The 13,251-nt window shown below is 38.8% G+C and overlaps 1 protein-coding gene across 2 annotated transcripts in view; it reads right to left on the reverse strand.

Annotated features, from left to right (window-relative positions):
* The window catches only part of NRXN3 (neurexin 3), a 960,107-nt gene that overhangs the window by 103,977 nt on the left and 842,879 nt on the right, over positions 1 to 13,251 (reverse strand). For both annotated transcript variants that reach the window (XM_085317601.1, XM_085317600.1), the window contains one exon: positions 11,908 to 12,215. In XM_085317601.1, coding sequence (XP_085173727.1) covers positions 11,908 to 12,215 — 308 coding nt within the window. The remainder of the gene's footprint in view (positions 1 to 11,907; positions 12,216 to 13,251) is intronic.

Here is a 13,251-nt window from a genome sequence, read left to right on the forward strand (position 1 = left end):
CTTATCAGAAGAAATCAGGTATTGCACTGCCTAAAACCAGTTACCTCTTATTGCTACCATAGAAGAGGTCTCTCAGCTTTAGAAGGACAAAGCAAGAAAAAAGCAGCTAAGAACAGAAAAAGTTTTAAAAAAAGTCCCCCAAATCCTGACCTTCAGCTACTGCTGTCATTAAATGTCATTGAGTAGAAAAAAATTGGTCAGTAAATTCAGAGTGGCCAAGCCTAACAGGTAATGGCATTGACCGGTTATGTCTCTGTTTCTCTGTCTGCCTTTAAAATGATTCTTGGTGTTGGAACTGTTATTTACATCCTCAAGTCTGTTTCATTCAGAGTCACTTGGGGAAAGAGATGACATTGCCCTCCCTTCAGCCTATTCTTCCCCTCCTAACAGGAGCCCTGATGCCATTAAACTTTTTAACCCTATGGCAGCCTTTGATGCCTCGTCTCCACTGCTGCAATAATAAACAGAAGGAAGTAAATCCTTGCCGAGCCACAGCAGAAAAGCTTCCCAAGACCCACCTTGGAAAATCTGTCCTCATGGAAACAAGAGGCTGATTCAGACCCAGCACCTGATCCAGGGACCTATTCAGTTCTGTACAAACTGTCACAAGAGCAAGCACAAATGGAGGGCTGCAGCTTCACTCCAATTACTACAGCACCTCCTAACACAAAAGCAGATATGGCAGATTCTGGTCCTTGTGGTTCTTAAGAGCCACATTTTCCCTTCTTTCTGATTCTTGCCAACTCAGCCTCTCATTTCTCCCAGGAAACATGAAGTAGTAGCTAATGCCATTTCCATGGCTTTAGTCAAGAAAAGACAAAACAAACAACTTGCAAGCACAGGACATCAGCTAAGAGGCAGTCATAGAGACATCAAGCATTTGCACAGCAGATCCAGCCCAGGGCAATAAATCCTACAGCCAAGCAACTAAAGATTTCTCTTCTGAGCTTGATTCTATAAACAAAAGGACCACACATGATCAGCCATCTGAGCAACCAAAGGATTATCAAGCCTCAGGCCAGGCATTGATGCCTCACAACAAATTGGAAATGAGGGAAGAACTCCTCCTCCTCTGAAGAGGCTCCCTCTACAGCTGTTCACTCTAAGCCTAGCACATGCACTGCACTGCACTGCACTGCACTGCACTGCACTGCACTGCACTGCACTGCACTGCACACTCCCTCTTCCCATCTTTCTCTGTGATTTCTACTCTGGCACCCTTATTTATGTCTAGCAGCTGTAAATCCCACCTGATGGCTGAACCTGAGCACCTGCATGCAGTTCTGCTACAGAGTGGGACCAGCTGCCCTCCTGGCTCTGGAAGAAGCCCATATGCTCTATTGCATAGATCTTCCTGGCACTGCTAAAGCTGAATATCTTCAGGGACTTAGGATGAGCACACAGTAACTTGTGACCTGCCCAGCATATCGACATTTCTGCATTTCATTCCTACAGATTTCCTAAATGTCAAAATGAAACAAGCAGGGGACAGCAATAACCACCTTGACAACCATTGCTCTCCAGCCTAAAGGCAACTTCTCTTGCTCACGCAACTAAGGTCCAAAGTGCAGTAGAGCAAATAGCAATGCATTAGACAGCGAGGTGACAGCTTAGGTAATATACATAAATGGTGAGGCACATGCAGGAGGAGTTGAATGTACCAGGTGTACAAAATCAGTTTGAGTTCACTTTTCTGTAAATATCTCTAATGAGGTTATGTCTGTAACAATGAAACAAATCTAGGCACTAGAAACCCACATGTTAATGTAAATGTTAATACAAATACAGAACATTGCTGTAGCAGAGAACAAGTGGATTAACTGCTGCCTAAGTGTAATCAGCTGGGAGCTAAGATGATTGTCTCTAAACATATTTGCAAGTCTTTAGCCTACCCTGTGATGCCAGAGGGTATTATGCCAATACACCCACAACAGAGTAATAACACTGAAAGTAAGGGGGAAACTCATCCTACAAAAATACGCTCTTATAGTGTAGATGTCAAGTCGCTCCTCATTCTATTTCTTTCAGACTTCTTCTTTGATGTCCATTACCATCTTATCGCAGCATGAATGTATTTATAGAATGAGTGGTCACATTTGTTAAAACAGCCACAATGTAGAAATAGAGAGGTAACATGATCCTTAATATCATACAAATCTACGCCTTACTACAGTCTCTCCTTTCTGCATTTCTCTTCTCAAAGGGGAAAAATAAGCCAGCATATTATATATTCTAAGCTTAGAGAAAGCATACAGGAAAGCTTTTCAATAGCATACCAAAAAGCATGCCACATCTCCATATCCATATCTATTCTTTGRTCATATTCCATTCCTTATTAAGTTTGCTTTCTTAAAATGACAAAGACTGAAGACAATTAAAACTCAAATCTACTCAGTAGGTGTACATATTTTTACCTATGTAAACCTAAGTGATACCAATTCAAAGCAACCATTTTCATTTTTACCAAAGCACAAAGCAAATTTTCTGCTGTATGCTATAACAGTCTGTAGGATCAAAACTGGAACTACTAGGTCATAGGGACACTGTGAAAGAACTAGGCAAGGACTAGGCGGGGGAAATGCAATGCTCCATTGCAAAAATTGGGAGAATTTTCAAAGCTCTACCCCTGCTACCAGACTATTGCCTGCAAGCTTTGCTGGACTAGTGTAATTTTTATTTTACTACAGGGAATGTAAAGAACTACACAGGTAAGCAGTTTGTCTACAGCTGTTGAATAAATGACCTCGGCTTAGAAACCAGTAGCACCTTGGTTCAGAGCCTGCATTCATCCCACTATATCCTCTTGATTTTCTAGCTAAAATGCCACAAACCCAAGGCAGCTCAGCAGCCCACCTCCTTCCTGCAAAATTCCCATGTTACATTTGCCTTGGCCTGCCCCATCCATCTTCTTGTCATTAAATCCACTCTCACCTCTCATGCTTCCTGCTGTGTCAGTACATTAAGTTTTCTAACAGGAGGAAAATATATTAAAGGAATAATAATAATAATACTGATAACGATAGTCTAAAAATACATATTTCTTGTGCCTTCCTCCATATTTCCCCTCATTCGATTAGTCTCTGAGCAAGAGCAGCATTTATCATTGGCAACAGATAGAAGATAAAGACCAATTTGAATTTTGCTGTGAGCTACCAAGTGTGTATGTGTGTGCTCAGGCAGCAGGGAGGGAGTAGCAGGATAATCTGTCATTTTGTATATCTGTGCTGCTGGAGTCAGTCAGGACTGGTTCTCCATTGTTACTGCAGATTAAAATCATTCATGTCCTTACACATATATTGGAGGTCATCCTTCAGAAAAAATAAAAAGATGAGTATTATGACTGAGTTAAATTCAATCTATTTGTGCAAGTCTCTGCATATGGCCTGGGCACTGAAGGTACTGCTAGGATGCTAGAAGAAGATAGTGTAGTTTGTTTTTTCCTCCTTACCTGGCCTGAAACTTTGCACATTAAAAACGAGTTTTCCCGCTTTGAAACAATTGCTGTAACAGAGCTGTTGGAGGGAGGAGAGGTGCTTTTTGTGACAGTCCAGCTTGAGCCTGTCTCTGAACTGGGATGGAAGAAGCCATGGGGTCTCAGAACTCACTGAAACAGTTCCACTTAAATGAATCACTCCTAGCTTGGTAAAAACAGCTTCCCTTTTCCTCTAGGGAGGATAGAGAGGTGTACAAAGCTAGCTCTGGAGTAGTTATTAAGCCATATGGGTAAAAGTTCTTATCTCTTCTCCGATACTTTATCTATCCAAAATAGAGCTGCTAAAAGCACTATCCTACCATCTCCAGCCATGTCATTCTCCATCTTTAAATTTGGCTGTTGCCTTCCCCTCTCTTACCATGTTAATTTATGCTTCTTGTTCTGTGGTGCTTATTAACTTGTCTGCACCTCAGTATTCATCCTTGCTCTTCCTCCTTTTACACATTTAGCAATTTGATCATTCCTAACTTTTCCTTTTTCTGCTCTCTGATTCATGCCTCCTAACAAACTACTGGTGTGCCTAAAAGTGTTCCTTACCTTACCCACAAAACTCTCAAAGCAGTCCTGAGGGAAGATAACCCCTTCATGGGCCTCTATAAGACTGAAGAGCCAATAGACCAAATTTGCTGCAAAAACACACTATCAGAAAGCTCAGGGGAAATATCTGTATCCCACACAATACTGAGAGAAACGGAATCCAAGTCCTTAGCCCTTTGGCTTGATTTTTCTGTTTTAAATAATTTTGTAATCAAAATGATCAATATCCTATGTACTCATGCCATCTAAAGGAGAAGAGAAAGGATTGGTGGTTGTGTAGCCTCCCTTACTAAGTGCTACTTCTAAGAGTTAAACTGTGACAGACATATCTTGCAAATCAGTGACAATTCATCCCATGAATGAAAAAAAAAAAAAAAAAAAAAAAAACCTAGCAGAAACCCTTCCATTTCTGCTAATTAGCAATGCCATCACTCTACAGAAAATCCAAGGCATTAATCAGATGGTTTCAGAAAGTGGGTCTGTCACAACAGCTAGGATGTGTTTCTGCACATTCATCCAAATGCTAGGAAAGGAGCTAGGAAAGGTAAGAGGCCCATTCCCACCTTTCAGCCAGTCTTATCAAAAAAAAAAAAAAAAAAAAAAAAAAAAAAAAAAAAAAAAAGGAAGTATTCGCTCTGGAAGTCTTCTGACAATGTCTGTAGCTTCTAGGCATTTCTCTGAAGTATATAAATAGTAGCAGAGCAGATGTACTGTAACAAAACTATCCAATCCCCCAACTATATTTGAGCTATAACCAATGATTCTACTCCATTTATTCTACACAGCTGTTTTTGCAGTACTGGCTCTCTTCATCTTATACTGTCACTGTACAACCACCCTAGAACACCACATCTTTCCTATCCTTTCATTTGGCTTGTGATCAAATGGTTGGCCATCTGCATAGCTTTAGTTCCTGAGTACTGTATTAATCAGATTTTGAAAAGAATCTTCCATGTGACTTACAAGAATCCATTCTGACAGGGTAAACAACATGTCTAAATACACAGACTGATACTGTGCCTTGAAAGAAAGTACATACTGATGTCATTTAGAGTACTTTCTGGGAAATGTATGCTTGCCTGTCTGCAGAAGATAGGTATCAGTTTACTGCAGCTGTTATTATAGATTCTTATCATTTTATTACAGAATATAGTGTGCTTTTTGTTTCCCTAATAACAAGAAAATATTTCAAAATTTTTACTCAGGATAAAAAATCTTATCAGAAAAAATCTAGTAAAGTGTTGAAAGATTTTGACTAGCTTCCTCTTCATATGCCAGTCCATATCTACATTTCCAGACATCAGCAGAACAGAAGAACCACATATGGGAAAAATATCAGCTGATACTCTGCTGCCAGTCCCAAATGATTGTTCAGATCTGCAGATTAAAGACAAGGCAAGCTCAGCCCTTGTAGAAATGACTCGGTCTGACTCAGGCCTTCTGTAAACTATTAGTTTGAAGAAACAAAAAGAAAATGTGGATCCCAGTAGAACCCATTTGTAAGTGTTTGAAATGAACTATTTGATATTACTATAGGAAACAGGATATCACAAAGACTGAGTGTAAGCTATATATTAAGAAATTATCTCATGTATCAATTTGTGGCAACTCAGGTTTGCCTCATACATGCAATCAAATCCTTCACCTGGAGTCATTACAGAGTAGTCTCCCCTTGGAGCTCGCAATGGTTGTTCAGTTATGTGTTCAAATATCGCTGATGATAATGGCAACAAGTGACAGTGCACATCAGCCTGTGCATGAGCTGCTTTACAAATATAATGTTCTATATTAGTTTAATCGTGCTTAGCAGAGATACAAGACTTACTTCCATCATCACTACTTGTCAGCACTTGGGAAAGCAGACAGCTTAGGAAAAATAATAGTACAGTAAAATCACATTCTCTTTTTGGATGAATATTGAACTCATGGTTCACTATGGCACTTCCAGGAGTGCAGAATACCTAACTTCTGCAGAAAGCGAACGAAATCATGAAAAAATAAGATAAGAATAAATAACAAAAAATAAGAAAAAAAGATAAAATAGAACATGATAGTCAGTCTGACTCTCCTGGTCACAATGTCCATAACTGTAATTTACATTCCCATCCCCACATCTGATATTCACTTAAAGCTTGGAGAATATTTTTATTCATTTCCCACCCAGAACAATATCATATAATATATCTGTTCTTGGCTGTGTAGCTGCTACATTCCATGCCAAAAGTCCTATATTGCAGTGCTGGATAAATACTTCACACTTGTGAAGTATTTATAGGTCACTTGGTATTATTGAAGTAATCATTCTGTACTCTACATGGAACAGTATGAAATTTTCTGGTCCACATTTGAACCAGAACATTCCTGCTCTCATTATCTGTCTTCCTTATCTGCCCAAGCCAGGTGAGCAACTAACCATCACATCTTTGAAAGAGATGTAAGCCTGAATAAGTAAACACCATTTTGTGGACTGCACTATTGCACTGCAGCTATGCAACACTTCCACCATTTCACTCAACAGGAATGAAGAGCAGTATAAAGTCTCCACTCCGAATGAAAGTACAGTTTCCGGTTTTGGTCTCTTAAAAAAGAAAGAAAGAAATAAAGAAAGACTTGATGAAAAAACAGAGAAGGAGGGACAAAAGCCAGAATGCATAATTCTCAGCAGTACCAATGGGCCAATGAAGTCAATCTTTAAAGCAGAAATTCATCATCTTTTTTCATTATAGCTTTGCAGTCTTGGGATGAAAATGTTGCTAGTGACTTACAAGAAGCAAAAACTAAATTAAAGGCCTATTTCTCCCCTTCCCCCCAATTATTATCTATGAGTGTAACAGAAAGTACCTAGGCAAAACCAAGGGTGAGACAATTGTATTTGTCTAAGCTGACAGTGAAAGTCTAATTAGACTGACAAATCTTCTGTGCTGTTCTCCTTTGTAAGATACATGATAAGAAAGGATCTAGCCTGGAGCTGCACATTATGGAAAGACATTAATCAAGATTATTAGAATCTCTATCTAAAATACATTTACAAGGCTGGAAAGCCTAATGGTTAGAGTAAAAGGTTGACAATCTTATTCTGAGCCACACCAATGGGGCTGGACTGTCCACACAGATAATGGGCAGATCTCTTCTTCTATTCTTTAGAGAACATTCAGCGTATTATATGTCATACACCATCATTCAAAGGCATTAAGATCATATTTTAAAACACCCACAAGCAATTTATTCCTTTAGCCTCCAAAGGTACAGTTTGAACAGTTCGGCAAGTGTCATTATCCCCGTCTTAAAGATCAAGAAATTGAGATATGTTTTGGATCTGTAGCAGAGCACATATTTCTGATTCCTCTCAGATATCACAAGAAATCAGAAGTCAATCTGTCCTCATAGAGGGGTCCTGATACCTTTTCCAGAGAAAACTGTCCATGGTTGCCATCTTGGGATCTCAGCCACCCGTGCTATGAGATAGACATATTAGGGGCCTGCCCTAGGTTAGTGGGCTCCCAGAGTGCCTAGAGGCTGATTTGGAGCAGATCTGCTATGGATCCAGGCACCAGCACAAATCATCTCTTGGGTATGCTGAATTGAAGGTATTTGGAATGGAACAAGCCTGTTCCTGCTTCAAAGATACTGTTACACAAATCATTTCAAAACAGAGTAACTGTAGCTGTAAGCTGGACAGAACATGCCACCTGAGAACACACAGAGAAAGTCTCCCTATAAAGCTTTGAGCAGTGACTCACTAAAATTCTGAGCATATAAGCAGCTGACTTAGAAGCAAAAGCCAGGAGAAAGAATATCACTTTAACACATTTCTATAGAAGTCTCGCAAACTTGGAAACCATTCAGCTATTTCACTACAAATTGAAGCAGTGTTTGAAATTAAGCAATACAGGCATGTGGGATTCTAGGACCTTTAACAATTTAAACAAGGACTTCTAATTACGAAGAACCCTGCTAGAAACATGCAGCCCTGCCAGAATACGACCTGAGACAGCCTTGTGACTCCCACCTAATAACAGTCTGCACAGCATGCTACTTTACCATAAGCAAGAGCTAACAGCTTGACTTTGTGGCCTATGTAGGGTAACATGGCAAAACAAACTCAGAGGATATTATTATTACAGGAGCCTGGTGTGTCAGGGCCAAGAGGTTGGCAACAGTAATTTAATACAACACATATCACTTCTGAACAGATCTATGCTTAAATCCAGAACAAAATTGGGTGTGAGAAAGTCAAATCAGCATTTGTGCCCAGGAACAGCAGAGCACAAGCACTGTTTCAAACTCACTGAAACAAGCAAGAAGCGAAACTCCTTTTCTACCTCTGATTTTCAGTTAAGAGAAAACGGTCAGCTTCTGCCATGTTCCTTCAAGGCCCCTCTGAAGGATATTTGAATCACAGACATTTTCCTATCACAGATTTAACTACCATAACATACAGCCATGTATCAGCTGTTTCTCACTCAAATCCTGCCTGTCCTACATTGACCTGAGTTTCACTGCCTTGAAGAAATATTAAAAATTCTAAGACATAATGAAGTTATAGACATTTTAAATGCTAATATCATTGTCACATGATATTTTCAGTAATATTCTTTTCTCACTTCCCTTTGTTTAAGATGTTTGTCCAAGATGATATCCTATTTTGGGGACAAATTGAAAAATACGTCACTGGTCATTGCAGTGTATTTTTAAAGCACCTCCTTTTTCCAGTTTTTTTGCTTAACCATGCTCTAAACCCTTGTAGCAGTACTCAGGCTCACTAACTGCAGGAGGTTTCTTGGTGTATATTAGAAACAGAAGACATCTCTGCAGTTATCATGCTATTCTGCAGTTCCTGACAAATGACATGCAAATCATACTGAAATTCCTGTTTTTTATCACTTTGAGATGACAGACCTGAAATTCTGCACAAGCTTTACATACATGCCGGAAAGGAGGAGTTTTAATTACTTACATATGAAAATAAGTAATGCAAAATGGTATAGAAACTTCAAACAATAAGAATAATAATTCCCTATCTACCCTAATTTTTGCTATTATGCATTAGATGCTTCCTTGTATTTGTATCATGCTTCACATTTCTATGGTGGACCAGAACCCTTCTGTGCTTAGTACTGTACAGATGTAGAATAAAGAGTACATTCTGATCCCAAGGAGGTTGCAATATAAGTATAAAACAAGATACTATAGATGGATACAAACAGATGGAGAATATGAAAAGGAGAAATAGGACAATGTTGATCACCTTGATAAACAGCTGCTTCAGAACATCAGTCACTGGCAATTTTTTGTATGCATCATGATTAAAGTGGGGTTTCAAATGAATAATCTCATATTACCTTGTGGATGGTAACAGGAAGTAGAAAGATTCTCATGATCAAACCTAACAAGTGAGTAAAAAAATGCTTGAATGATGGGCTGATGAGGAGGGAAGAGAGGAGACTGTGAAAGACCTTGAAACTGAGGAAAATTTGTTTATTTCTGAGGAGAGATAGAGAAGAGAAAGCTGGACAAGCTAATAACTGACTGTAATTGTACTGCACATAGTTTTAGGTGGCTATATTTTATGTACCCCCAAAAATAAATTTGTTCTATCACTCCTCATCTAAAATCTTTAGCAGGCTTGACAATGCTGATGTCAAACACAAGTGAAATAGAATAACCATTAGGCATCTGCAAACCACGGCTAGATATACTGCCCAAACGGAAAAGGCAATTTCTTCTCATATTCACTAGACAAATAACACAACTTAAAACTGACAGAATCAAATTCTGGCAAGAGTAAGGAAGAAAGAAGAGCCACCTGTGTCATGACAGCAAGAAAATGGCCTGCTTTTGAAATGCAGAAAGTTGTAATGGAAGTACATATTGACTTTTATCTTTCTTTCAGTGGGTAGCATGAAGTGTCAAGAGTTATAGCTTTAATATCAGCTGAGATGAGGCCATTTGTTGCGGTACATGTGTATCCAGGAAATCATTGCTCTAACCATGTTTTAGAAGCACTTTGACACTCTATTAAATCTTCTCAATGCTCTTTCTGCACATAATGGTCTCTACAGGCCCAGTGACCTGCCACAGAACTCAGACAGCAAGCTTTCTTGAAGAGCTCCTCTTCAAGGAAGGCTGAGTGATTTTCCAGCTTCTCCCAGCCTGCAAAGGCCCAGTGCTACTCTCTGTTACACTCCCACGGATAAATGTAATTCTGCTGCTCTTGTAAATTATAGCAAATCTCCAATGAACTACAGTAATGAGACCAGGATATGGACCACAGACGTTAGTCTTCTGGAGATGAAATCACACCAAGATTTTCTCTAAACTTAGAGCTAGACACTGAGGAGAGGGAACAGTAATTCCTTCACAGTTTAAGACAGTCAGTGACCAAACCTAGGGTAATTTCCTGTTATTTACCTATGACTTTATAAGTCATGCATTAGGTGTTTGAGGCTAATAATTAATCCCAGTTCTGCTGTCAGTTAGATTTATAAAATGCAGAAGGTGTCGGGCCAATGCTAAACCTTGGCTTAGTGCTAATTACTTCTAATATAAATTGTTGTAAATTCCACTACAGCAAGAGATTCCTCCTACACAATGAATAAGAATGTTTTGATGATTCTTATCCTAAGTGACTGAGATTAGACTAAAAATATAAGGAATGGCTATACAAATACAAACACAACCAGTAACTGGTGAAATTTTCAGAAGCAGTTAGAAAGCAGGCATACAACTCGAGATTGGAGTATGACTCCAGATTTCAAAGTTCTTAATTTTATCAAACTCATTTGTCCCAAACAGCAGAGATTGTTCCAAGGAAGCAGATAGAATCATTTAAACATCTGATTTAATTAGACAACAATATAAGTTTCTCAGAGGGTATAATGAAGGCACATTCTGATTAATAATCACTTGCCAGAGTCTCAGCCAGTGTACACAGGTATCATTGACAGTATGTTGATTTCTACCTGATGAGGTTCTGATGTAAGTAAAGACTAAAACAAATTTTTCATCTCAGTTGTTAACATGATTGACTGTTGAAACAAATTATTTTAAAAATCTGATCCACTGCTTTTATCTCAAAATTGGTTTGCTTTTATCTCAAAATTGGTTATTTACTGTATTCCTTTTTCCACGCACATCAGAAAAGCCAATTTAAACTGTTTATCTCTAATCATTTCCATACTCTGGCTGCCATACAAGTGGTTCCAAAACCAGTGTACTTTTAGGACTGAAAACACTAAACTAGCACAATTAAAACAGAACCTCTGAAACTCCCTTTTTTGTACAAATTATTTTTATAAAAGATGTTGGAACAGCTGTATGCTGGAACACCTACACTTTGCAAGAAACTGATCTTGATAGAGTTCCTTTAAAATTATCTAAGGGAAGGCTGTAAGAGAAAAATGAAAAATGGCTCACTCCAAAAGTAATGCTCCATTGCTTTTCACCCCATTATGAGCTTCCCTGTTGCAGCAGTATATACTATCATAATAACAAATAACCATATACCCACCCCCCATYAGGCTTTGAAACTCTCTTAGCAATACATTTACCCATATATTCATCTGTGGAAATATGGTTAAAAACTTATTCTTGTTCACACTGATGCAATTTTACTTATATAAATGGTCTGCTCTAGAATAATTGCAAAATCCATCCCCATTATTGTATATGTGTGTAATAATAATTTGTTCAGTTCTATTTGTCCACCAGCACAGAATGGCAACAAATTCTGTGGTGATCTACTGTATGCAATATTATTAATGTCAAGAGTTACATGGAGCCTAACTCAGAGAACTTGGCCCCAGTAAGCTTACAAGTGAGCTGCAAAACAGAGAATAAAAAAAAACTCAAGAAAATGCAGAAGATAATTGACTCACCTGGATGCTGGGTGGTGAACGATTTTTTCGGGTTGTAGTGGTGGCCATTGTAGTTGTGGTTTCCATGACTGTAGTAGACATCTCTGGTGGCATGGAGGTCGTGGGTGTTGTTCCCAAAATGGAAGGGACTTCTCCAACAAGTCGGACGCTTCCATTGATTTTAATGTTGGGGTTGTTCTCTGCTGCCATGTTCAGCACTTTCAAGCCATTGTAATAGAGACCGGAGAGCTGGCCTTGGAAGAGACGCCCTCTGTCCTTCCCTCCTATGGCTATTTGTGCCTGGGTGTTGAAGATCGTTAACTGTCGTCCTAGTGAAGGGGGTGAATAACATTATTGCCAGACATCTCCTTTGCTTTTCATCTTACATTGAATCCTGGCAAGAATGGACTGACAACAAAAATGTAGATTCACTCTTGGTGGTATTTATGAAGACTGCAGGGTAGAAATACAGTATGCAAATGTCCTGCCTCAGACCTATTAATAATAAAGATCAGCCTGAAAGCAGTAACATCTGAACCTGAACCCCGTACTTCCACATCCACTCACACATCAGAACTCTGGAGAAGCTTTAATTCAGTCAAAAATATGAACACACACTTTTCACTTGGACCCCTTTCTAATCTACAATTAAGGCTTTAATAGGTGGTTATTTTTCTGCTATCAATTCAGATCACATTACCTGTCAAGTTTTAGCCTATAAAAAACTTCCTCTGCTGACTGGTCAAAGGAAAAGATTAACTCATAAAGCTACTTCAAATAATGCAGAAGTGTTAAAGGGTGGCTTGAAGACAGTAAACAAAAAAAATTCTAAGGATAGATGATATACGGGTTGTGCAGGAAACTTAAAACATAATCTTCAGCCTTGAAATTCTGTGTTGCAAAGGGTCACAAATCTAAAAGGAGAAAACACCAAACACGAACATTTGTGATTTCTCTAAAATAGCAAAATTCTTGAAATAATGAAGAAAGTGCTTCAGATGATTAATGCCCCCAGTGCTTACATGTGAATTCCCTCTCACAGGCAGTGAAACTGAAGTGTAGGTAGGTTAAGTGGGTCAAGGTCACACAAGGTGTGTTACGACTGGACTGATACATGTAACAAGAAAACATGTTTATTCAAAATAAATCCATGTAATAATTGCCAATTCACCTAGTTCTGTGGCCACTTAAATCATTTTCAGCCTGGACTTCTCCATAAACACTACTTATGTCTCAGACTGCACTAGGGTGACTATCTTAAGAAATATATTGCTTCATGCAGTGCAAAGGCAGTGCCTATTATTATTTCACTTGTCCTCTGAAGATTAGGGACCTGCTATCCATAACCTGTTTAACTAACAGAGA

This window comes from Rhea americana, unplaced genomic scaffold, assembly GCF_003343005.1.
Source record: "Rhea americana isolate MKP2758 unplaced genomic scaffold, rheAme1 scaffold_5, whole genome shotgun sequence".
Classification (NCBI taxonomy): domain Eukaryota; kingdom Metazoa; phylum Chordata; class Aves; order Rheiformes; family Rheidae; genus Rhea; species Rhea americana.